Source organism: Drosophila ficusphila, unplaced genomic scaffold (assembly GCF_018152265.1).
Source record: "Drosophila ficusphila isolate 14025-0441.05 unplaced genomic scaffold, ASM1815226v1 contig_198, whole genome shotgun sequence".
In the NCBI taxonomy this organism is placed as follows: domain Eukaryota; kingdom Metazoa; phylum Arthropoda; class Insecta; order Diptera; family Drosophilidae; genus Drosophila; species Drosophila ficusphila.
The window spans coordinates 1,724,358-1,749,301 of NW_025064092.1; the positions used below are offsets into that span (position 1 = coordinate 1,724,358).

General features: G+C 41.1%; 7 protein-coding genes across 7 annotated transcripts; 3 read left to right on the forward strand and 4 right to left on the reverse strand.

The window, feature by feature from the left end:
* The first annotated feature begins 538 nt into the window (after positions 1-538).
* Positions 539-10,603, forward strand: LOC108094644 (rho GTPase-activating protein 26). Its single transcript, XM_017195353.2, is given in 14 exon segments — positions 539-765; positions 2,605-3,010; positions 4,987-5,144; positions 5,283-5,359; positions 5,361-5,454; positions 5,715-5,930; positions 6,004-6,075; positions 6,130-6,181; positions 6,563-6,849; positions 6,919-7,249; positions 7,305-7,410; positions 8,447-9,763; positions 9,833-9,912; positions 9,971-10,603. Coding segments are annotated over 13 exon segments (3,069 nt in total). The 5' UTR covers positions 539-765; positions 2,605-2,832; the 3' UTR covers positions 10,072-10,603.
* LOC108094645 (kelch-like protein 7) lies at positions 3,027-4,824 on the reverse strand. Its single transcript, XM_017195355.2, has 3 exons — positions 4,622-4,824; positions 3,919-4,567; positions 3,027-3,860 (listed from the first exon to the last, which is right to left on the reverse strand). The coding sequence occupies exons 1-3, from the start codon at positions 4,660-4,662 to the stop codon at positions 3,198-3,200; spliced, it is 1,353 nt and encodes a 450-aa protein (XP_017050844.1). The 5' UTR covers positions 4,663-4,824; the 3' UTR covers positions 3,027-3,197.
* A 316-nt stretch (positions 10,604-10,919) lies between the features above and the next one.
* Positions 10,920-12,969, reverse strand: LOC108094646 (diphosphomevalonate decarboxylase). Its single transcript, XM_017195356.1, has 4 exons — positions 12,834-12,969; positions 12,701-12,771; positions 12,234-12,351; positions 10,920-12,171 (listed from the first exon to the last, which is right to left on the reverse strand). The coding sequence occupies exons 1-4, from the start codon at positions 12,883-12,885 to the stop codon at positions 11,234-11,236; spliced, it is 1,179 nt and encodes a 392-aa protein (XP_017050845.1). The 5' UTR covers positions 12,886-12,969; the 3' UTR covers positions 10,920-11,233.
* Positions 12,970-13,284: 315 nt separating this feature from the next.
* LOC108094703 (T-complex protein 1 subunit zeta) lies at positions 13,285-15,650 on the reverse strand. The gene is made up of 2 exons (XM_017195439.2): positions 15,407-15,650; positions 13,285-15,019 (listed from the first exon to the last, which is right to left on the reverse strand). Exons 1-2 carry the CDS (start codon positions 15,541-15,543, stop codon positions 13,555-13,557), a joined length of 1,602 nt encoding a protein of 533 aa, XP_017050928.1. The 5' UTR covers positions 15,544-15,650; the 3' UTR covers positions 13,285-13,554.
* Positions 15,651-15,964: 314 nt separating this feature from the next.
* Positions 15,965-20,749, forward strand: LOC108094661 (putative zinc finger protein 840). Its single transcript, XM_017195371.2, has 3 exons — positions 15,965-16,888; positions 17,237-17,593; positions 17,766-20,749. Exons 1-3 carry the CDS (start codon positions 16,166-16,168, stop codon positions 18,957-18,959), a joined length of 2,274 nt encoding a protein of 757 aa, XP_017050860.1. The 5' UTR covers positions 15,965-16,165; the 3' UTR covers positions 18,960-20,749.
* A 962-nt stretch (positions 20,750-21,711) lies between these two features.
* Positions 21,712-22,911, reverse strand: LOC108094662. Its single transcript, XM_017195372.2, has one exon. The coding sequence runs from the start codon at positions 22,730-22,732 to the stop codon at positions 22,154-22,156; it is 579 nt and encodes a 192-aa protein (XP_017050861.1). The 5' UTR covers positions 22,733-22,911; the 3' UTR covers positions 21,712-22,153.
* Positions 22,912-23,057: 146 nt separating this feature from the next.
* Positions 23,058-24,684, forward strand: LOC108094663 (required for meiotic nuclear division protein 1 homolog). The gene has a single exon (XM_017195374.2). The coding sequence runs from the start codon at positions 23,310-23,312 to the stop codon at positions 24,585-24,587; it is 1,278 nt and encodes a 425-aa protein (XP_017050863.1). The 5' UTR covers positions 23,058-23,309; the 3' UTR covers positions 24,588-24,684.
* The last annotated feature ends 260 nt before the right edge of the window (positions 24,685-24,944 follow it).

Genomic DNA, 24,944 nt, shown 5'->3' on the forward strand with positions numbered 1-24,944 from the left:
TATACAGTTCAAGCGTACAGAATATACCAGACAATATACCAATAAAATAATAAGGGTATTCCATATACTATTAAATTAATTATTAAAAACTGTTCCTTTGTTCAGATTTGTCAGGGTAAAAAAAGGAGTTGCCAGAAAATGTCAAAGATTTCTGGAGAGTCTCATCCCGCAATTACGCTTATTACAAATTACACTTTACCAGTCGGCATACTCTATTAGCTGTAAACGGCTTTAGCACTGGCACACCCTATGGAATGGTTGAGATTACAAAAAGATGTGAAACGGTAGTTCCCACTGATTACTATGAAATCCAGCATCCGCCTGTTAACGTAACAAATTTTAAGTTTATTCCAAAAATAATTATAAAAACACTTATTCATTTATTTTGCTAAATAGATTAAAATAGTGCAAACGAGAGATTTTAAATTTAAAAAGATTATTCTCGACTATAGCTAACGGACCATCCCACAAGTGGTCGGTGAGAATGGATTGTAAATGCGCCTAACAGCACATTTTATATACTTAACAGCACGTTCAGATAACTTGTGTATTTTTATCAGACCTACATTAATTTTTTTTTTTCTAATCGGAGTTTTAACAGTCAAAGTAATATATATTTTGGTGCATTAGAATACAAAACACTTAACTGTGTAATTGTTGTTTAATATTATCCGCATATTGAAACGAAACTCGCGACGCGGTCATTTGCGTTGTGAGAGCAACATTAGATATTGGGGAAATTACTCATACACTAATGTTTACTCTGTGAGTAATTTAACACAGTACAAATGTGTGTGCGGTTGCGGTACGCGAAAAACTACCGACGGTTGCCTTTCGTAACTAAGAGCATTTATTTTTGTATAAGTGAATTCCGATGGGCTAAAGTCACATAAAACAGTGTTTCAAATGATCCAATAGGCGGATTCATTTTAAGGATTTATTTATTTGTGATTCCATGCATGTGTGTGTGTGCTGGTGTGTATCTATGTATATGTATAATTTATTTAGTTTTTTAAACAAATACATGTATACGAAATAAACAAAGGATTTCGTGTTGCAGTTGATTTTCGTCCATGGGGTATGTCCGAAATCCGAATTATGGTGTTAGTGGCCTCGCAACCAGTTTTTAGATGAATGTTTACATATGTACATCGAAATTTAACAAGTTTATGCAAAAAAAAAACTTTTGATACGCCTCATATTCTCATGAATAGTGTTGCAAAGTGTGTGGAAATGATTTATTTATCACCTACTTCAACTTATCATTAAGAAAACATAAATACAAGTTATTTTTAAATGAAACATGTACGCAATGCAGCAGCAATACAAAATTCCAGCGGTGTATATATGTAAGTATGTACGTATGTACATACTCATGATCAACAACTTAAAGCTGCTATAACTATGCAAAGAAGATAAGATAATTTTAAACGCAGAATGGTTGAGTGTTTTTAAAGCTTTATAAAGCCAGCATATCTTCTTTCCCACTAGCAAAAGTATTTTATAAATTGTAAGAATCACTAACTTTCCCTGAAAGCTATGGCAACAGCTGACTTATTTTATATTTTTGTTTGTATCCCCATTAGCTAAAGTCCACAAGATAAATTTTTAATGTTCCAATATTTACTTAAGTATTTATTTAACAAATTAAGCCTTTCAATGTTAACAGTAACAACTAGTTAATTGAACACTGTTGCTGTGACCTTTGATTTTCCCTTTTATTTGCTTAGTACCAATCATTTCTACGGAATTTTTTTTAAATTTTCCATTCCATTTTTTTTTAGTTTTGAATTGATACCGGTAGAAGAAAAAGGATGAAGTTTTATATTTATTGCACCTGTTAGAAATGCATCTTTTAAGACAGGTTGACCATCGCTTTGCGCATTTTATGTATTTTAAATTGAAATGATTCGATTTGCCAAATTGGTTATGTATTTATGTAATGGTGGGTACTTATCAGGTAGGCGGTAGGTTTATTTTTGATAGGAAATAGCAAGTGTATTTAAACTTGCTTTCGGTAAACGCTTGTATACTCGCAGAGATAAGAAGTTTGAGAAGGTGTGGGTATAGCGAAAAACACCGAAGATAAGAATTAAATAAACGTCCGCAATTGATGCAAGGTGGTCGATAACTGCCCAATTTTTATCTATTAATCTCATTGTATTATTTTTCGTTGGTGCTCACTTTAGTTCTTTACCATCTGAACTGCAGCTATTTGGTAATTAATGAATTCATCACGTAGTAATCACAGACATAAGCGCCCTGCGTGCCCCAAAATTAACATACTACAAAGTCAAATCAAAGTTCTCAGAGAGGCTTTATTATTAAAACAACTTTTATGGGCATTTTTAATGGTAATTGACGGCTAATAAAAAATCTCACTTAGGTAACCTGAGAAGTTTTTAGAGGCTTAAAAAGTTTAAGACTTATGGCTCATGTTGAGTCTGAAAATCAAACGGCCAAAAGCAATGTACCATTTTATGTAAATGTAAGTTTTTATTAATGGGCATGAACAAAATGTTAAAAATCGTTGTAACGTGATAAAATTCTTACGGATACGTGTTATACGAGTAATTTTAATTGTAAATAATATTTTTGTTTCAGTTATATACACAGAAATACAACTATGCATCGTCTAACAACCGCAAAGTATTTACATTAGAAATTAAATACTTTAATGGAGTAATTCTTACTGTAAATGTTTCAAAAACTACAGTTTCAACGCTTGACAAGTATACACAGTATATTAGCAATTGAGGGAGAACTCCGCTTTGTGAAGATACAAATTGAGCCTTAAAATCTTCAATATTATTGGAGCCAAAAGCAAACATAATGGGCGGCGGCAAAAACATACGCCGCGGCTTGGAGCCACTGGAATTTGAAGAGTGCATCGTCGATAGTCCAGATTTTCGTGAAAATTTAAATCGGCATGAAAAGGAACTGGACCACACTAGTCATCAAATCAAACGAATAATCAAAGAGGTCAAAGATCTTATGAGTGCGGCAAAAAGTAAGTATGAATAATTCAATCAATAATGTGTACTGGTGTTTTTTTTTTATAAATAATGTGTTCTCTTTCTGAATCATTAATAAATGTTATAAATAGATTATAAATGATATATGAACACTTGCAATCCCGGTTGCTCAATTTCCATCCCTTGATAAATTTCTAATAATGATGCATTTTCTAAGATGTTTTATAGGCTTGATTCCTCATGAGACGTTTCTTCAGATGTCTCTGTTGAATTATTTTTATGGGCTAACATTTCGTTCATAGTTTCTATGCATTCCACAAGATCCATTTGTTTTAGCATTGCAACGAAAGCTCGTTTTTTAGCTATTCTCTCAAGCTTTGAATCAGCATCTTCAGGTTCTGCCGGCACATCCTGTTCCTTTTCACCAGGAAGCTTGATGCTCTTGTCGTAATCCTGTTTGCCGCCTTGCAGTTGTTTTAGGTAGGCTTTGAATTTTCCAAATGGCACAAAACGCATATTTGGACACATTTCGTTAACGCCACAATGATATTTGCAATTAAGGTCGCGTACCCACAGACGAGGATCGATCAACTTGATCGAATTGTACTCTATATTTTCTTTGAGGTAACTTGGGTTATTGGCGCTTGTTATTATCAAGGTGCTGTAAAATAGTCCATCCCGAATGAGGGGTGCAACGTTGGGGTTCTTGTTAAACTCGCTTAGAATTTCATTAAAAGGACCAACTAGATGCTTTTCCAGCGACTTGAACTTGCTCAACATGGTGGGTGTCATGTACCCAAAACGAATTTGACTCAAAACTTTATATACGCTCGAACGGCGGCTTGGCCATAAATGACGAAGCCACATCAGAGCGCTATAAAAAACCTATAAAAAAGAAAATATAATAAAATATAACAATGAATATATGACCAAAAAGGTCAACCTCCATTTCCGAGTTGACTGCCAAACTGTTTGACGATAGCAACATGCAAATCTGCATCTCACTGAGGCACAGAAATTCCCGACTTGATGAAATTGTGGTAAATGATTTGGATATACGTCCCACGAGCAGTTGGTGAATGCTCGTCAGCTCATGGGCACGACGTGTTTCGTAAAGGAAGTAAAACGCTGAGAATTCAGTGTACAAATAGCTATCCAGCAGTTTCCAGCAATACTCAAGCAATTCGGTTATTTTCAGATGGTATGCGGCTCTGAAAACGTCGCAAAGGTCATTAAGATCCACACGGCAACGTTCTGCAGTCATCCATTGATACGCTTCGTTAAAACCCTTTGCCGTGACATACGGTGACTTAATCACAAGTCCATCTTCGGTTAGTTGTGAAGCAAGGTACTGCGAGTAGAGGCAAAGCACTAGCGAGTGGCACCGAAAGGCTCGACCCTCCACATAGACGGTACAATCAGTAAAATAGTTGCCCCAGATAGTCCTCTGTAGGAGCTTCACTGGTTGAATATACTTTCTCAGAACAACGTACTTTTCCTCCTTTGCTTCTCCCTCGTCACCAAACAGACTCTTGCTTTTTTCTGCAAATGCGCAACATTTTTGTAATGTTGTTAGACGCTGTTCACAGCTCCTGTTTTTAAAACATACAATTTAATACAATACAATTTAAAGAAATGTTTCTTACGAGCGGGGATTTGGGTTCGCCCAAGGTCGCGTTTTGTACATCCTTAAAGGGTTGATCTTTAATGGAGTCGATGTTTTTTGTATTCACTACCAGAATGAAGTAAGACAAGTTCAGTGCATAGCCTGCTCAAGAAAACTTGTGTAAATCCACAATCCAATTGTTTCGGAACATAGGAAATGTGTTAACTCCACTTTTGTTTGATCACTTTCAAATAAATTTTGATTTATGTTAATTTTAGAATTAATAACAATCCACAGAGGGAACATTTTAAATTTTTAATAATTTGATTAAAGAGTAATCATTAACTTAACCTTTTTGTTTCGTATTTATTTTGATATCTCATCAAATTTGAATTACATTTTCAGTGCTGTCCACTAGAATGAAACAATTGGCCATTTTACTTACCGACTTTAACTTTGAGTGCATAGGCACAGCTCAGACCGACGATGAGAATGTTATTTGTGAAAGCCTGAAACGTTTCGGTGCTATAATTGGCAATATCGAAGATGAGCGCGAAAAAATGGTAAGTCAACTAAAAAAAAACAAAAAATGTGGCGGATCAAAAATAAACCGTAGTATGTGGTTCTAAAAATTTGTATCCGCCATTGAGTAACCGCATTTCGAAACCGTTTTTTTCATATCTGAACAATTTATTACTTAGCTAACTCTTGCTGATAAACATATTATTGAGTCACTGGAGGATTTTCGAAAAAAACAAATTGGTGGCGTCAAAGAGAACAAAAAAATTTGATAAGAAAACGGAGAAATTTTGTCAGTCGCAGGAGCGTTTTCTGAATATGTCAACAAAAAAGCCAGAAAACACAATACAGGAGGTAAGTTATCAACTGCATAAGTAATCGCTGCTTAAATGAAGACACTATTTCCGGGGGAGGTTATATTTGCACTGTTTATCAAAACACTCTTATTCTAACGACAGGTTTTGCGCAAAACATGTTTCTCAACCTACATACCCTTTTAAAACAAATTAACTATTTTAAACCTATGAAACTAACAATATCACGATGTTTTCACTTACAGTGTTCGCTTGCCTGAATTGAAATATTATTAATATGATTATTTATTTATGTTCTAGGCGGATGCTAGTTTGGGCATGCATGAGCGCGAATATATTCAAGAGTCGCTGAGCTATGTTTTGCGCATACAGGAAGTGCAGGAGCGAATTAAATTCGAATTTGTCGAAATACTGCTCGCATTTATTTCTGGCTGGTTGGTGTTTTATCACACAGCACACGAACAGGCGGAAGATCATCGCGACTACCTGCAAGATTTGAGGCACAAAGTGCAAAAAGTAAGTAAAGAACACACAATTAATTCTAAAGTCTCTTCACACACTGATATTTTTTAAAAATTATTTTCTCCAGACTCGGGAAAATTTCGAGGAAGCACGCGAAAAAGTGACTGAGCTGAAAACGAAGTACATGGAAAAACGCACAGTAAGTCAATGAAAAACATATACTACTTTGTTTTCTAATTTATTTTGTTAACAGAAGCCCGAGGAAATTTTTACAAAACGTGGTTACCTATTTTTAATGGAAAAAAGTACGTGTTTTCGCATTTATAAGATTTAAATTTTTCCTGGCTTATGGCTGCCTGCATTTTAGCATGGTTTGGTTTACATATTTTTTTTAATTTCTGTGGTGCCATCCGATCCATCCGATTAGAAATATAAGACTGGTCTAACTAATGGCAAGAATTTCTATAACTTATCCTTATTGAACATTAACATTCTAACAAAAAGCACAGAGTGATAACTCAAAACACATTGCACATATTAATTGTAGACTTGCTCACTATCTTCTCACTTTCTTATTATATCGAGATTTCCTTTCAAAATAATGGATTAACGAAATTCACTGCCATCAACTAATTGTTTTCATTGCGAACGAATTATAGGTTCCATTCTGAAAATCTCCCTTTTAGAGCCATTCAAAGCAACATGGACAAAGTACTACTGCACATTCAAGAAGCAAAAGCGGGAATTCACCATGCTCCAGTTCAATCAGATGAATCACAATTTTACGAGACCCGAGGCGCGTGACGATGAAAAACTAACGCTGTTCTCTTGTCAACGACGGGCATCCGAGTTTGAGAAGAGGTTTTGCTTTGATTTGACCTTCAAGGAAAAGCCAGGAGTCGTGTACACATTTCAAGCTTTGAGCGAAAAAGATCATCGTTATTGGATAAGCGCTATGGATGGCACGGAGCCGGTAAGTCTATTAAATTAATTAAATTCGATTTACATATATTTAAAATAAATTTTTATATTTCGTACAAAGACATATTTGGCACCCGGAAAAATCAAAGTCAGCGAAGCATATCAACTGGATGAAGCCGGGTTCATGTTTATCCGTAAATGCATTCAGGTATTAGAAATTCGTGGTCTGGAGGACGAGGGCATTTACAGAAAAAGTGGCGTTGGAACAAAGATCAGCAAGTTGCTGTCCCTTGGTCTAAATCAAAAGGAAACGGAAGACGTATTTGTCGACGAAAAGTATCGGGATTTAATGGAGAGCAATACCATTGCTAGTGCCCTCAAAATGTATCTTCGGAATCTGAACGAGCCGCTAATGACGTATAAGTACCATAGCGATTTCATTGAAGCAGCAAGTAAGCATATGCTTAATCATATATGTATCTACATAATGTAAACAAATATTTTTAGAGCAAGAAACCCTGAACCAACGCGTGAATGAGGTGCACAAGCTGGTCTACAAATTGCCCCAGCCCAATTTCCAGATGCTGGATATGGTTATTTCGCATTTAAAAGAGTAAGTCGATCTGGAAATTATTCCTTTTCAGGAAAAATTTTATTAGACATAAAAAAGTTTTAAAATTGTCTATACCTAATTCGTCAAAATTTTAAATTAAATCGTATTTTCTAAGTAAGCTTTTTAAAAGTTTAAAATATTTATTGTCGGTCGGTATTGTTCCAGAAATCTCTTCCAACAGAAAGTTACATACTTACAGCTTTTTGCTAAAAATAGACCTTTAAATATTTTTGAGAGGAGAATTGTAAGTGTTGTAAATATGTACATACTTCTCTCGAAAACCGACGAATGGGTATTGTAAATATTTAATATGTTTGTAATACTGAAAGGTTTTTTGCAACATTATTGTTCTTTAAAAGGGAGATGGTTATATTCTTAGTCAGCACCAATAGACGCTCCTTTTAACTATGTCTGCCTGTCTGATCTTATTTATTTTTATAATTCGATGGCATCTACTGCTCTTAACGTATATACTAATCCATCCCAATTTATCACAGCCTGTCAGCCTTTTCGTTACCTTGAGGATATGGACTAAGCCCAATGTAACTACTCAGAGATTTGGCCTGGGTAAAGTATAATTGATCGGAAGTTTAAATTAGACTTGCAAAAAAGGTAGTTGTGCATTCTTTTTGATCTTTTTAAGGCCTGACGCAGGTTAGTGGCAGATTTGTCGGCCAATTTTAGGATCTAGACGCTTAAAAACTATCACGTTACATTTTCTGAATTTTGTTACTTGTTTTTAGAACTTTTGCTTGGTTAACTAGTTTGGTTTCACCTAACGCAGCACTTAATTTAATAAATCTTTTGTTGCCTTAAAGTCATATTCAAGTACATTGCTTTTGGCTTTTGTTGAATTTTCAAACCAGCAATTCCAAAAGCAGATACGTAAGTGACTTGAATTTGATTGTAGCCTGAGAATTAACTTCTTCGCCACCGAGAATTTCAATTCGACTGGAAGAGGTTTCTGTCGCACCCCTGATCTTCACTCCATTAACTTTGCGATTGTACTTATTATTAAAATTATTTATATTTTTAGTGTTTCCCGCAAGTACGAGAAGAACAAAATGTCCGTATTTAATCTTGGAGTTGTCTTCGGGCCAACATTGTTACGCCCGCGAGAAGAGTCCGTTGCCGCCATATTGGACATCAAGTTTAACAACATCGTCATCAACATTCTAATCGACAGCTATGAGCGGATTTTCAAGAACAAACCGAGCAGCGACGTTAAGTTGCCGGACACCACGAAAACGCCGAGTATCATGTACCCCAGTCGCAGCAGTCCACCAACTCGAATGCCGCGCGCTTCGCAAATAGGAAAGGCGGCATCGACGGGCGCAATGGGCAGTGGGAGTACGGCGGCCAATCCCATGTTCTTGAACCAGCAGAAGATCTATCGGGTGGTAAACAAGTCCAACTGTACGGAGCCCACGATGTCGTCGAGCTTGCAAAATATTCCAAACGGCGATAATTACGCCCTTGGCATGTCCAGTGGCGGATCGACCGTTATCAACAGTTCCGGCGGTGCTGGCTGCATATCGCTGTCGCCACCGATGCACATGCTAAACGGAATACTCGCGCCAACAGTGGGCAGCATCAATAACCTACACACCATTTCGAAGAACGACTCGAGCTCAAGGCGATACGTGCCCAGCTCGTGTACCGATACCGATGTGGCACCCGATTATGGTATTATAAGTGCCAGCGTGGCCAACAATGGCGGTGTGACGTTACAGGCGCACCATGCCGTACCCGTGAGCAGTACGAGTAACTTCCGACATCCCGATTATCTGATGACCACGGCCACGCCAGTGTCATCGCAATCGGGGTCAAGCAACCATATATATACAAACACGGCGAGTGGTGCCGGTGCCGGTGGTGCTACGTCAAGCAATCGTATTAGTCTTAATAATCTTTCCCCGCCAAATACCGCAACGCGAAAGGAGCGATTTCTGGGCAGCGTCAGTGGGCCGCAACAGCATCCGCCCGTCCAACGGGGACTGCACTCCTATGGCCAGACGAAACACTATTCCCCCTTGATGCCAACCTCAACGTCGAGCTCCAACGACAGTGTTTGTGATTCACTCTCTTCCAACAACGGCCTGGGCAGCAGCTCCGTTGTGGCAACTAGCAACAACAGCGGCAATGTCACACAGCACCTGAACACAAGGAACTCCAATGAGTATGCACTGAGTCTTGGTCCCACCTACGACGAGATCGTTGCGGAGACCACATTGCCCTCCGTTAGTCTCAGCTGCGGCGGTTCCGCCAACGAAAGCTCCGAATATCCGCCAAGTAAAATGCATCGTAATCGCGACATTAACCAAATAAAACGGGATTTGTCAACGGGCACAGCGTAAGTATTTGTTTATAAATGTTTTGTATAATGAGCATATAATCTAAACAAAACATTTCCTTTCTGCAGTCGAGTGCGCACACTTTATGCTTGTATGGGAGAAAGTGAGGGTGAGCTTTCATTTGAGCCTAACCAAATAATAACTAATGGTAAGTTAAAATAAATATACAAATAAATCATGCCTATTTAAATATACTTTGCTTACAGTTCGGTATTCTCATGAACCTGGCTGGCTGCAAGGTACACTAAACGGCAAAACAGGACTCATTCCGGAGAACTATGTGGAACACTTAAAGCCTCATCATTAGATTATGAGTTTGCAGAGTTCCCCCTATTATTTTTTGCATACGTCGGTAGATAAAATTAAAATGAAATTTAGGAAATCTGAAAATAATCGTTGTGTAAAAACTAATTTCGATGATGATATACCCATGGGGTTTTACATGAGATGAATTGCATTTTATGCCAACCCAGGAAACCACAATCTTACCTTATAAATATGTTAACCTTTATATTACCATGACCATAAAATGTACTTATTTTTAATTAATTAATAAGGAGTATAAACTCAGTGCAACTGCAAAGATTTATTTACTAATTGTTACGCTCTTCATTTGTTGCTTATTTATACATAATTCACGTAATTTGTGCAAAAATGGATTACATCGTATCTAATATCTACTACATATACCATTGTATAAAAATAAATAGCAGTGCTTCGATCACTTTTAAAATGTAAACTTTAAACTGAAGTCTGCCATATATCATATCAAAAAAAAAAAAAAACAATAATAATAAATATTTTCTTAGCAAGGCAAAGAAAACGTAGAATGTTGAAAATGTTGTTTGTTGTTTTTATATCATCATGGATCTTGGGCGCGGTCAAATAAAATGTTTGTATTTACCCACTTGTTTTTTTTCGTTTCTTAGTGATTCACAGCTTTATGCAAGTAATGTATTCCGAACATGAGTAACGAAAAATTTGTATAGATTATCATTTTGTAGGTTCCTTAGCTTCGGTAAGTATGAGATCTTTATCGCCGTCCCCTTTGACCACATTCTACTAAACGATTTTAAAAACAGTTTCTTTTCACAATCCTGCATACACATTTACGCATAAATAAACATTTTTTAAAACGTAAAGACACAGCAAAACTTTTTGTTAGGTCTCTCCTTTATTACGTATTACATACCCATTTATAATGTAAACATTTTATTACAAATTAGTTACCTAAAAACCTTTTATAAAATTATTTTTGTTATCTGATTTGATAATAGAAAATATTTTTGTAATGGAATTATAAAAAGTGAAACAAATAAAATAAATAATTTTAAACGTAAGGATATTTGCTATTTACAAGCTAAAACTTAATATTTTTAACCACACAACGAACTAACTCCTCTTTTTATTTTATATGAATATTTAAGATTATAAATATTTGTGACAGATAGGCAGTTTTTTTGTTTCTCTTAGTGAACCGATGGTAGTCCATTTTTCATAAGACTATTATCAGCGCTCAATTCTTTCGGTCCTTCACCGACTTTTGTGTGAATAATGTATCTAAATGCATTTTTCGAATGAACATCTAATAAATCAATTTTGTTTTTCTGAGCAACCTCAATATTGTCAACCTTTGGGACGGATAGACCTCGTAAATAGGCAGGACTGTCCTTTGAATCACTTGGAAACACCTTTTGAACTGCGTACAACAGCTGCGGAACATTTTCCTCCAAAACATATAGGCATGCATTTGGTCCAGCATCGAATGTATAGGCAGCCTTTAAGCTTCCCATTATTTCGTTATAAGCATGTACAAAAGATGCAATTCTGTGGGACACATCGTTCATATATACACATGGCGGATAAGTGTCCAAAGCAATAGCATGGAATTGATTCGAGTCCTTTATCGTTATCTCTGCAAATGCATGGAAATCACGAGCTTTAATTGCTTCTCTTAATTTTGGGATCCTTTCGGGAACTACTTTATCCACTCGATACTTGATTAGTTGAGATGTTTTCACAGCCTGTTGCATTCCTTTTGTTGAGGCAGTCTTTTTCCGTTCATCATTAACCACTAAAATGAGCACATGCATATTTGGCCAATGGTTTGATGGTGCAATTTGCTTGGCAACCGAATCGCTGCCATTATCGAGGACTCCGCGGTGCCATTGGACGAATCCTCCGTACAGACTGCGGCATGCTGATCCACTTCCTTGACGGGCAACCGTGGTCAACTCCTCATTAAGTGGGATTTCGTAAAGACGAGCTAGGGAATACACAAGGCAGGCGTATCCAGCTGCACTCGATGCCAATCCAGCTGCGGTGGGAAAATTATTAACCGAGGCAATGTGAATTTTCCAAGATGGTAAAACTTTCTGAGAGCCATTTGCTAGAGCCAGCCGATGAACTAAAATAAATAAGCATTACATTTGCAAGGAACATTATTATTATGCATTTTTAACAACTCACCTTCTTTTAAGCAGCGCATCAGGCGAGAACCCTCTTCGAAAGGAACTTCATCTCCATTTAACCACATTCGATTCTTTTCAAAAGTTTCTGAAGCAGTTATTGTTGTTTTAGCGCACAGCTATAGGGCAGTAAATTAAAAATATTTTTAAAAATGTTAATTTAAAGAAAATTCATTTTCAAGCACAAACCACATACATAAAGTTCAAACAAATATATTTAAATATTAAATACATATGTAGTTTCACGCTAAGAGAAAATCTCAGACAAAGAAAATGCGGGGAAAAGTGAAATTCTGTGAGACATTCCCAAAAGATAAATAGAAAGTTTTGAATAAAAGCTTTTTACGCTTACTTTAGGTTATAATTTGAACCGGCTTGTGTGTTATATTATATGAAAATTAGCTTTAATATGTTATGTTAAAAAAAATAAACAGATACTAGCTTTTAATACAATTTGGGAATATTTACCTCATCTGTGCTAAGAGTCATGCTAATAGAGTCGTTGACGGGTAGAATTAGCTCTTCGTGACGCTTTCCCCCTTAAATGAGTGCATTTCATGAGCTTGTAGTAAAAAACTTAATAAGGGAATAATTTACTTACAATATTTTATAAGAGCTATATTCACAGGGGCTACACAAGTTACCGAAATCATCTTTGGAATATAGAAATATTTACAGGATCCTACTATGCAATAGTTTTCAGCGAAAGCGACGACAAACTGTTGACTGCAATTATATCAGTGTGGCCGCGAATGAGGTAGTAAAAAAATACCAGACGGTTCAAAAAACATGGTATAGCTAGGGCTCCTTTTTTTGCTTACAAAAATGAATAAGATAGAATTTAATTGTTAATTTAATTAATTTACGGCCATCTTTGACACTTAAAAGAACACCAATATCTTATAAAAAAAGAAAGTGCCGAAAATAATGTACCTATTATGGTTACAACCATGAACTGGTTCCAGTTCGAAAGTTGGCGGTTCTCGTTTAAATTTAAAGTTACTAAAAAAATGAGCGATTTCTTGGTGAATGTCAATAAAATGCAGTTTTTATTATCTTTCGATTTGTTTTTATTTTTAAACCAATGGTTTTTAGTAAGTAAACATTAGTTGTAATGAAAATATAGAAATACATTAGCGAAAAGTATAGAGCTGTGTATGATTTTATATTTTCTTGTGAATACTTGCAACCGCAACCATTCCGAGTTTGTGTACCATATTACGTTAGTTTCTTTTGGTTGTGGTGTTTTGAGAGACGCGGGTTGAAGAGCAGGCGGTGTATTAACTTGGTTAACGAGAGTGAGTCGAATTAATGGGAAGGGACTAGCCCTTGAGGCTTGTCATGCCCGCACGCATAACCTCGTCGACGAGTAGCAGGTTGCTGGCGATGATTGAGCAGGAGTTGAGGATCTGCTTCTTGACGATGTAGTTGTCGTAGACGCCCAGATCCACAGGCTTCATGGGCTCACCGGTGGCCAGGTCCAGACCGACCAGTTCGGGGTTGAGGCGATCCTCCACAGTCAGCTTGACAATTGTGTCTTGGGCATCGTAGCCGCTGTTAACGGCCAAAGTCTTGGGAATGACCAGCAGAGCATCGGCAAAAGCTTGCACCGCCAGACGGGACTTGCCCTTAATGGTGTCCTTAAAGGCAACCAGTTCGTTGTAGGCACGCACCTCAAATGCGCCAGCTCCGGGCACCAGGGCCTTGTCGGCAATGGTGTTGTTAATGGCACGCAGACCATCCCGAATAGCATCCTTGATCTGGGTGATCGTGTGCTTGTTGGGTCCCTTGATCAGGATCGTCACCGACAGCGGGTTCTTGCAGTCCTCCACAAAAGTGTACTTGTTCTCGCCAAGAACATGCTCGTAGACCACACCAGCGTAGCCCAGATGCTCCTCCTGCAGGTCGTCGAAGGAGTTCATGGCAGTGCCACCGCAAGCCAGCGCCAGACGCTCCATGTTACGGCGCTTGGCGCGACGGAGAGCCAGGATGCCCTCCTTGGCCAGGGCGTCCAAAGAGATGGGGTCGATGCCCTTCTGGTTGATCAGAACGAAGGTCTTCTCGGTGCCATCGCACACGGAGCGCTTCAGTTCAATCACCTTCTTCACACGCTGGTCAATGAAGTCGCGCTCGGCGCGCACAAAGGCCTCACGCTCCTCGGCGGTCTTGTAGAAGAAGCCAGAGTTCACCTCGGCCTTCTCGTACTCCAGCGAGACGTTGGCCGTGAGGATGTAGGCATTCTCCAGACGCTTGGGCATGTCCGGATGGCGGGCACCGTGATCCATGACCAGGCCACGCACCAACTGGGTATCGGTATCGGTTTTGTGCTGCATCTCCATCAACTCCACCATGTGCAGATCGACAGGCTTGGACTTGTCGGCACTGGCAATGGTCAACACGGCATCCACACAGACATCGGTCAGTAGATCGGCCAGAGCGGGATGCACCTTGGTCTTCAAACTAGTGTTGGCCACCTCCACAAGGCTCTTCTTGTTGATTTCGACGGGCACTTTCACCTTGTCAAGGACCTCAAGAGCCTTGTCGCGTGCCTTCTCGAATCCCTCGGTCATGATGCGTGGATGAAGACCCTCCGACAGATAGATGTCCGCTTGCTTGAGCAGCTCACCGATGAGCATCACCGTGGTGGTGGTTCCATCGCCGGTGGAATCATCCTGAGCCGTGCTGGCCCTGGCAATCATGGAGGCGGTGGGATGCTGGATCTGCATCTCGTGGAGCAGCACGTTGCCATCCTTGGTGATCTTGATGTCGCCGGCGCCAGAAACCAACCTGCGAAGTTTCTGGAATTAGTATATTTTTCCACAAAGCGCGTGAGGTCACGCCTTTTCCTATCGCACGTTCTGACTCAAGCTAAAGTTAAAATACAACTTTGGCGACATTTCTCCCTGAAACAAGGCCCTGCAATTGCACTGTCATTTAGTTGAGTGGTTAAACTAAATACAAACACGTAAATATTACTTTTTAAATTGAACTTGAATCGTTCCATCTCTTTCTCTTGCTATGACGCATGCCGCTATGACAACTCTAACCTCAAACTTGCAGTCGCCGCAGCTGTGGCCAAAATGCATGTTTTGGGCAACAACAACTCAACTTTTCACATAAACTGCCCTCCCAACTTTAAAAAAGGGATAATAGAGTTATGTTTTATTCACTTACATCTTCACTGTGCCCTTAGGTCCCAAATTGGTGCGCATCACATCCTGCAGTCCCTTTGCGGCACTGATGTTAATGGCCAGAGCTTGAGCGGCGCGAGCGAACTCGGCCTTGGGGTTCAGTAAGCTAATTGAAGCCATTGCGTCTTGTATTTAGACAGAGATTTTCTTGTTGAGTTAATTAAATCAAGAAATCGGCAGAAAACGAAACACGCTGAATGTGAGCCGACAAAATTAAGGAGACAAGTGTGACCAGATAGAATAAATAAAATTACACTTCAAAACATCAGGTCAACTATCGATAGTATTTTACACGATAGTTTTTACACAAAGGTAATATCATGGTTTCACACCTTCACGATAGTGACTAGTATTTTTTATGGGCTACAATTTTTTCCTACCAAATAATATTTTTTTTGGATAATAACATTGAAGTTTTGTTACGATTCACCTAACTCGATACATGTAAACAATATATTTCCCGCTAGAAACAGCTACTTTCCCGCAGCATTTTGCCAAAATTAGCCTAATAGGTAATCGATGGGCTACCTAGAGCTGATGCCGATAAGCAAACAAAAGGCAACTGTGCGCCCAAACCCCATCTCTATACACCAACACTAAAAAATTGGCAAAATCTGAATAAAGTAAAATAAAGTCAAATAAAGCAGGATATTCGAGTGCGCCGATCACAACGCAGCGTAGCGAAAGCCCTAATTAAATTGCCAGTGTGCACCAGATAGGCCGAGGATTCCCAGGCGGCACGATGAGTGTCCTGGCGTATCCACGTACTAACGACGAGGAGATTTTCCGTCACTGCACGAAGGACTGCGGAGTGGTGACAGCCACTGAGGACTTCCAGTACTTCGCCCTGCGATGCATCTTCTGCAGCGATAAGTTCCTCTACTTCGACTCCTTCATTGGCCACATGCAGACGGTCCATTTGGGCGACCAGTCCGTGGCGAATCCCGCCTCGCGTCACTCTTACAATCTCGGCGAGCCCATGTCCCTGTCCAGTCGAAACGGGGATATGCCCAATTTCCACGAGATCGAGGACCTAACGGATGCGGACACAGCACTCCTGGAGCCGCAGATGGTCATCAAACAGGAGCTTCAGGAGTTGCCCTGCAGCGACGACGATGTAGTTGCCGACGAGGACGATGACGATAGGCTGCATGATTCCGACGCCGGAGAAGATGAAGACGAGGCCATACTGCCCGAAAGCGATGCTCCGGTGGTCAGCTCCAAGTCACGAGCGCGCAAGAAGGTAACAAAGCCGCGCCAGGTGGACATCCCCAGCGGAGGTCTTATCGCCGGAGACGGTGACTCCTCCTTGGACGACTACGGCGATCCGGACCACAGCTACATGGATGACAATTCCGGAGAGTACATGGACTATGGCGGCTTCGATGGTGCCAATCACGGTGGCTTTGGCCCCGAATCTGATTTTCTCAGTTATGATGAGATGGTGGAGGAGTCGCTACTGGGAGTAAGTTATTTCTATACAGTCTTTTATTTTATAATCCCCCAAAAAAGCTTTACGTAGGTAACATATTTTGAATAGGTTGTATGTCGAGTCTTATTGGTATTGTCATTGGTTCACATAAAGTAATCATAATTTTGCATTTCATCCTAAAAATTGCATCGTATTTAATTGCTCGTATTTAATAACTATTTTAATAAAATAGTAAATAGTTCTTAGAGTTGAAATTAGTTAAAATAATACGTTTTTCCTAACAATTTCAATTTTCAATTATATTTCTTCCACCCTTAATAATCCCTTATTTCCATTTACCGTGTTCTGTAATGATTGTTCTACTATTTTGCCACCCCTTAGCGCGACAGGGAGGTGACAATGCACATCAAGGACCGCAAGATGATACAGTTCCTCATCCATTCGTATCAGCGCAACCCCTTTCTGTGGGACCACGGCAACGCACAGTTCCGGGATCGCGTGAAGCGCGCCCGCTTCCTCGACTGGATCGTATTGGAGTTCAAGAGCCGCTTCAACATCTCCCTGGCAAAGGACGCGATCACCCGCAAGTGGGACAACCTGCGGACGGTGTACAAGCGGGAGTGCAATCGGATGGCCCTGGAGAAGACCAACATCAGCACGCTGTGGTACTTCAAGGAGCTGCACTTCCTCAATGAGGTGTACAGCTATAACGACAAAATGTCCGATGCCGTAGTCAAGGTAAGTAAAATCGATCTGATAAATTTGGCAAACATTAGTTGCCCTTCATTATCTATTTTAATATGTTTTTTTGTTGTTTTGTTTTTAGCTGAGAATGTTTTAATGCTGCATTTTGCCAGAAATTAATTTTAAGTAAGCATTTTCCAATAAATAAAACTGTTTCTTTTGGCAGGAAACCTCCTATCGTCGCCGTTTCTCGGCCATTTGGAACGACACATCGACGGCCAAGCTCCTGAGCATGGTGAAGCGGTACCAGTGCTTCTACAACCGCTTCGATCCCGACTACCGCAGCAAGGAGCGGCGCGGCGAGGGCCTCCACCAGATGGCCATTGAACTGCAGCAGCTGATCGACGTGACCACCATCCAGATCTCGAAGCGCATCTCCCAGCTGCGCTTCGACTACTCCAAGCAGAAGATGGAGCGGCTGAATAGCGAGCGTCTGGGAAAGAAGTTCATTGCCAACTATATATACTACGATCAAATGCACTTTATGGACGACGACATACCGCCGTTCAAGTGCCCGCACTGTCCGGAGATTGTGCAAACACTCAGGGAACTGGACCTTCACATGCTGACCCATCAGCCCAGTTTGGGTGGCGGCTACTACTGCAACATTTGCAGCATTCAGTTCCACAACGCCGAGGAGTTCGATAGCCACAAGCAGTTGCATTTGGGCGGCGTCGCGGAGGTGAAGTTCAACTGCGAACTGTGCACGGCCAGCTTCCGGGAGAAGGCCAACTACGAGGAGCACCTGCGGCGGCACAACGAGGAGCTGTTCCTGCCCTCGCTGGCGCTGAATCACAGCATCATGGATGGCGGTCCGGCGGACGATGAGATAGCAACCGAAGGCGAGGAATCCCGAGGCAGCGGTGGCCGTCGAAGAAGGACGGGCGGTGCGAATGCCTCAAAGTCCCCGGAGGGCATGGTCGACGATGAAGACCGGATGGGCGGAGGCGGCAGCGACATCGCCAAACCGTATGGGTGCGAGGTGTGCCGCCGCAGCTTCGCCACGCCGGGGCACCTGAATGCGCATCGCATCGTCCACCAGGATGAGCGGGAGCGATGCTACAAATGCGACTATCCCCAGTGCAATAAATCGTTTGTGGCGCGCAACAGTTTGTTCGAGCACTTGAAGCAGCACTACAGCAACGAGGAGTTCAAGTGCGACATCTGCGGCAAGACGTTCAAGTCGACGAAGAATCTGCAGAACCACAAGCAGATCCACGACAAGGTGAAGCGTTACGTGTGCCAGATATGCGGTTCGGCGTTCGCCCAGGCGGCCGGACTCTATCTGCACAAGCGGCGGCACAATCGACCCAATGGAGCCGTCGGCGCTGTGGGGCGTTCGGGTCGTAGCAGTCTGTGAGATAGGGAGTGGGAGAGGGACAAGGACAGGGACTGGTCCAAGGCCAAAACCCGCGGTCGGGGGCGGGGTCGTGGCCGCGGACGCGGTCGCGGTCGATACGTCAAATAGTTTTACGAATAACTGAAACTGCAACTGTAACGTCTTTAAATTGCCAGTAATTCAGGCAGCTTAGTTAGCTTTCTTTAGCTTACTTATACTAATTTAAGACTCACTCAATGTTCAGCCCCCTTTGCATTTCGATTCGGTTGGAAGACAAAGGTTCTTATAGTCAGGAAACTTAAACAAACGCGTTTGCTATCAAAATGTTTTCGAACTTTAATGAGTAGGAAAGCCTTAGGTTTGACTGAAACGAAATTGCAATCAGGCTGTATTGTATTATTTTGTTTAATATAATAATTTGATTGTAACCTAGACTTAGTTGTATTTTATATAAACACACTTACCTGTAGTCGTACTTAAAAGCAAAAGTATTTAACAACGCCCATGAACGCAAGTTTAGGTTTAAGCTACATGTCGAAAACTTCCACCCACTTCCCAATGAGTTTTGATTAGGTTCAAATAGACAGAGAAAGAGAGATAGGAAGGGCCAGAATGATAGAGAGGGATAGAGCGGTACTTATAATAAATAACAAATACTTAACATTTCTGTGCCAATTTCGAGTTCTCCCCAAAACACTCAATACAAATAGTTTAATTAAGCATGTAAGAATTGTAAACATTCCTCCCCGTACCCCCAAAATCGATGTGAGCGGGTCGATGCATTCCAGAACTAAGTATTTCGTAAAGTATTCTATGTACTAACTATATATTTATATGCAAAACATAAAGTGCAGACAACCATTTGCCATCAAACTGAGAGAAAGCCGAACAGAAAACTGCAGCAGATAATTAAACAGCAATAACTATGTTACTAAGTTACTAAAAAAAACAAATATGTTTAAGCCCCTGAAAACGAAATCCACACACACACAAATGTAAGGTGCAGTGCGAGTCGCAGTCATAAGGCAATTGCCACTGCCCGTTGGCCACGAAACGCACTGTCCGCGAACGACTGAATCTTTAATACATTTCGAGGCGAGTTTGGTTCTCGAAAATAACGCCGCTTCGTCCTGTAAATGTAACTGTAACCGTACTCGTAATCCTACCTGTAAATATATAACTCGAGCAGGCCGACTAACTGTTAACAGCATGAATAGCTATAGCCGTGGCAATATAGCATACGAAAACGAGAGCCCACTGCTGCCGGGCGATGCTTCATTTAAGCCTAAGTTCATTTAGCACAATTTCCGCTTACTTTTGCAAAATTAACCAAAATCGAAGACCGCTTATCAAGGTCCGTTCGACGATAACGGATCGTCTTGGTTTCCTTCGGATTAAGCCAATCATTCAAACAAATTGTGAAATAGTTAACAGCAACTAGGAAACGAAAAAACAAAAACAAGGGGAACCTTTAAAGCCAGAGGGAGATTAGAAAACACAAGAATCGTAACAAAAGTGCGCTTCCAGGAGAATCAGACGGTAAAAACACAACCTACAAAAAGCAAAGAGAAACTCATCCGATAAGAACGAAATATTTAAACAAATTAGCATCATAATAAATATTTTAAAACATAAGAAGCGTCTTCTAAACAACATGTATATTAACTGAGCGAAAAGAGAAAAAACACAAATCACAATTTTATTTATCCTAGAAATATCAAATGAGATTTTAGTAAGATACAATATACACACACATATTCGAAGTATTCTCGAATAAATAGGTTTAAATAATTTAAAAACAAAACAATAAACCCTATGAGTTTTATTTAAAAGCCTCGATCTATTTATTGCTGCTTTCAGCCGAAAAACGCTGTTTTTAAAGACTTTTCAATGGGTGTTTCCACTTGACTTGCCTCCAAAGATAACCCATGACGTCTTCGTCATTATCTTTACAGTTGTTGGCGCACGTCTGGTAGAAATATGTGTCTGTTAGTCAAGACTCTAGTGGTGGAAGCTATACTATGGAACTGTCGTGCTTGTTTATACAATTTAAATAATTTGTTTTCATTGTTTTGACGTCACATAAATTGCCAAGTCATGCTTAGTAGCAATATCTTTTCTACGCCTGCTCAGTATAAAACTAATATGTTTGAATTTCTGTTAAACACAATAACTTATCTTTGAATTTTGTATATTCAAATATTTTTTGAACAGTTAGAAGGTTTTATATATGTACATAACATTGGGTACAGCAATGGCTGCAATGTTTGATTTAGCGAGTTCTATGCCCTCCGGATTTACCATAAACCCCTTCCGAGTTCCAGCCACGTGCCGTAGCCAGCTTCAAAAAGCTGCTGTTGTTAACCCATTTGAAGGCCTATCTCTCTTGGTTAGAGTCATCGCAAGTGTCTGGATTTCGGCCTCTAAGACGTAGAAGCGATCACTCGACAGGGGCGTGCTTTATATTTAAACACTATAGTCTAGCGCCATGGCAATACCACCCGGTACATTTCACCATCGGGTGGGAAAGGCGGCAGCGTGCCAATTTTTTATTGTTGCGATAATTAGCACCCCGGCTGTGTTTTGATCGATCCGATCAATTAGCAAACCGCCACCGAGCCCCTCGGCTTCAACTGGCTTCTAGGGCTCTCCAGATTCGTCGAATTTCGACTAGACGCGATTTCTATTTATGGGTAAACACATTTATCAGCGTATAATATATAGCATGCTTATGCGTACACAGAAAGAAAAGCACAATGGTAACGCAAATAAAAACATTAAATGAAGAAGACTTCTGTATTTGTTCACATAAGATGGCAACATTCGATTTACAATTTCAAACATAAACATAATTCACCGAACACACATCCTCTATCGCGTTGATTTTTCTTTCTGTGCACTCCGATAAGACTTCCCAGAAAGGAACAACAGATTTTGTCATAGCAGTTTTATGTGGTTCAGCTTTTGAACTGGGCGTTCTTTTAATCACTTTTTAGGCATTACTCACGGCCCGCAACAATCAACAATTACAGTACAATTATTATATACAACCGGCTGAAAATGAGGGATTCCGGTTTTGTAATTGGGTACTCTGGGTGCTGGGTTCAATGTGCCACCATGGCCGAGTGTGTCCACCTCGGACACGATTCGCAGGTTGACGACGGGCACCAGGAGGTTCTCCTGTGCTGATGCCTCGTTTTGACTAGAGTGCGCTTCTAAATTAGCTCGCCGTGCTCGTTCACCTTGATGATCCGGACGCGGGCATGTCGATCGGCCAGAACCTGGTCGATGTTTTTGCTGGTACTGATGCCGGAACTGATGCTGCTATCGCCATCGCTGCTGGTGAATAGTCCCAGATTGTCCTTGATCAGATGATCGACGGCACAGCCGTCGCACTGGAGAATCACCACGCCACTGTAGTAGGCCTCCTCGCTGATGGTCTTCGTGTTGCGGGTGTTGCACAGCTTGCAGCGGTACACCAGCTCCATGCGGCGCTGCATGCGACTGAAGCGCTTAAGTGTGGTTGGTGATAGGGAGCCACTGGACTGGTTTCCGGAGGCAGTGCGTCCCAAATCGAACGGCTTGGCCGTAAAATGGCAGGCATCAAGTATGGAGCGCGGTATTGAGAGTGGCGCAGGGCGCGATGCCTTTAACTGTTGCAGGTCAGGTTCATTGGTTATTGGTAGAGCGTCCACAGCCTGCTGCTGTTGGGTGTTATTGAGGATCGCGTTTAGTCCATTCTGGCGCAAGTTGTGTAGCGTTCGCGATGCGAAGATGTTGCGCAATGCATTCATTTTACGTCGCTATTAGGCGGTTGCACATTCGTGTTGCCCTTTGTACTTTTCGCCGGGTGCAGTGCGTCCTTAACCAGGCACTGCACGTGCTGTTTGTTGGGTAGTTACTGGGTTTTTGTTTTCCCCTGTTTGGGGTGCAAAGTGATTTAATGGGAACAAGGCAAACAGCTGCTGACTATCGTTATCGCAACAGTGTTGGCGGTTGGTTGGAAAAATTCGATTTTTATCGCTAAAAGCATAGTGATGCCGATTCAGTAAAATTTAGTTGATTTGGTTGTCAGTTAGGGCCTGAAAATTATTATATTTCTTTATTTACGTTAAATGTTACATAATATTTCTTCATGTTGATTTCGGCAATGGTATAAAATATCTAGCTATCGTAAATATCTATTCCGAAAAAAGCAGACGGATAGGGAATAAACTGCCGCCTATCGAATTCGATAATCACAACAAAGGACAATCGGAACGCACCTTGCCGGCTAACTATTATATATTATAGCCACTAAATACGTTACCGAACCGCTCGAGCAGAAATGGCCAACTAGTTGATTCTGGAGTATAAATCAACGCTTAGGAAATGGCCATGAACCTCGCACGCTTGGGACTCGAGCGGACGCTCCTACGCGGCCTTAGAATGCCCCGCCAGCAACTCCAGTCGCATTTGATGATGAACCGAAGGCGCTGGCTGGCCAGTGAAACCACCTCGGCGGCTGCGTCGGCAGCTTCTGCTTCATCTGGAGCATCTAACCCAAAGAAACAATCACCGTCGCAGGCTAAACCACAGCCGTTGGCCGAGGAACGACTGGAGTCCATATTATCGCCCATTCGTACCAGGATCATACGGAAAAAGCGTCTGGCCATCGATGAACTGTCCGCTTTGGGCTTCCTAAACGCGCGCGGCTATACAACTGCAGAGGAATACAATCTGGAGGATTTGCAAATAGCACTGCGCCAACAAAATCTTTACGAAACAAAGCGCTTTTTCTCCACCGACAACCTGGACGTGGAGCAGAATGTGCTCTTTGTGGCGGCCAAGTATCCGACGGGCCAGCAGCCGCGAGAGATATTCTTCTTCCGCGAGGGTTCAGTGGTTTTTTGGAACTGCAGCGATATTGAGACAAACAATGTGCTGAGTTTCCTGCGCTCCTTCGAGCGGGAATCGTATGTGAGTGCTCTGGTCCACGGGGAGAGCGAGGTGATGCCATACACGTATATCCCGTCGACTGCGGTGGATGTGGAGGGCGATCTGGTGGCGGAGAGCAGCGACTTTAATGGCACGTCGCGGGCATTCTTTCAAAATGGCAAGTTCTTTGTGACCGCCGATACGGATAGTTTCCTGTATAAATACACCTTCTCCAATGCAATGGCGCAGTCCATAAAGCTGGGCATTTGGGAGGCGACCCTGGATCGCTACATAGACTCGATAGAACATCTTACTGAGGATCTAAAACGGGGCCGCCGGCTGAGAATCTCGCGGGCGGCCATGTTACGAAAAACTGGGGAACTATTTGCCCTCCGTCATGTGATTAACCTGTCGTCGGATCTTTTGGATGCCCCCGATTTCTACTGGGATCGCGAGGAACTTGAGGCGCTGTATCTGCAGGTCTGCTCCTACTTCAGCATCACGCGACGCACCAAGGTTATGAACGAAAAGATCAATCATTGCGTTGAGCTGGCCGAATTGGTTTCACACAACCTAAACGACGCCCATCACATCCGGCTTGAGTGGATGATCATAATCCTGATCATGGTGGAGGTGGGCTTCGAGGTGCTGCATTTCATCAGCGATCACAATGACCCACATAAGCTGGAAGTCCTTCCTTTAGCGGCTCCTGCCGCCTCGATTCCCAAATAGCACATTGGCTTATTTGTGAGGTTTTGTAATAAGTTCGTATTTTGGCCAAAATATAGCATTGTTACCGTTTGATTCCAGATGTCACAAACGATTTTAACCAATTGTGTTTTTAATTTGAATTTTTTCGCGGGGTAATAAACTAATAAATAATTCCCATTACCACTTTAACAATAAATATTTTCTAAATGTTACAAGCAATTTCAACCAAGTTTAAGAACTATTTTATATGATATTATTAACGTCTTATTTTAAAATTGATTTTTCGATAGGTACCCATCTTAATAGCAGCGTAAAGAAGTAAGCGCCGATACCATCAATAGCACTATCGATTATCGTGTAAAGTCCAGCTCTTAAGAA

Bases quoted from the DNA above. Each gene is read 5' to 3' on its own strand.
- LOC108094663 (XM_017195374.2), top strand. From the start codon at position 23,310: ATGGCCATGAACCTCGCACGCTTGGGACTCGAGCGGACGCTCCTACGC.
- LOC108094645 (XM_017195355.2), bottom strand. From the start codon at position 4,662: ATGTACAAAACGCGACCTTGGGCGAACCCAAATCCCCGCTC. The intron at 4,568-4,621 runs GTAAGAAACATT...TTTTAAAAACAG, and splicing joins GCGAACCCAAATCCCCGCTC to GAGCTGTGAACAGCGTCTAA. The intron at 3,861-3,918 runs GTTGACCTTTTT...TCTTTTTTATAG, and splicing joins CAGTCAACTCGGAAATGGAG to GTTTTTTATAGCGCTCTGAT.
- LOC108094661 (XM_017195371.2), top strand. From the start codon at position 16,166: ATGAGTGTCCTGGCGTATCCACGTACTAACGACGAGGAGATTTTCCGT. The intron at 16,889-17,236 runs GTAAGTTATTTC...GCCACCCCTTAG, and splicing joins TGGAGGAGTCGCTACTGGGA to CGCGACAGGGAGGTGACAAT. The intron at 17,594-17,765 runs GTAAGTAAAATC...TTCTTTTGGCAG, and splicing joins TGTCCGATGCCGTAGTCAAG to GAAACCTCCTATCGTCGCCG.
- LOC108094662 (XM_017195372.2), bottom strand. From the start codon at position 22,732: ATGAATGCATTGCGCAACATCTTCGCATCGCGAACGCTACACAACTTG.
- LOC108094646 (XM_017195356.1), bottom strand. From the start codon at position 12,885: ATGATTTCGGTAACTTGTGTAGCCCCTGTGAATATAGCTCTTATAAAA. The intron at 12,772-12,833 runs GTAAGTAAATTA...CACTCATTTAAG, and splicing joins TATAGCTCTTATAAAATATT to GGGGAAAGCGTCACGAAGAG. The intron at 12,352-12,700 runs GTAAATATTCCC...ACTGCCCTATAG, and splicing joins TGACTCTTAGCACAGATGAG to CTGTGCGCTAAAACAACAAT.
- LOC108094703 (XM_017195439.2), bottom strand. From the start codon at position 15,543: ATGGCTTCAATTAGCTTACTGAACCCCAAGGCCGAGTTCGCTCGCGCC. The intron at 15,020-15,406 runs GTAAGTGAATAA...GAAACTTCGCAG, and splicing joins CCTAAGGGCACAGTGAAGAT to GTTGGTTTCTGGCGCCGGCG.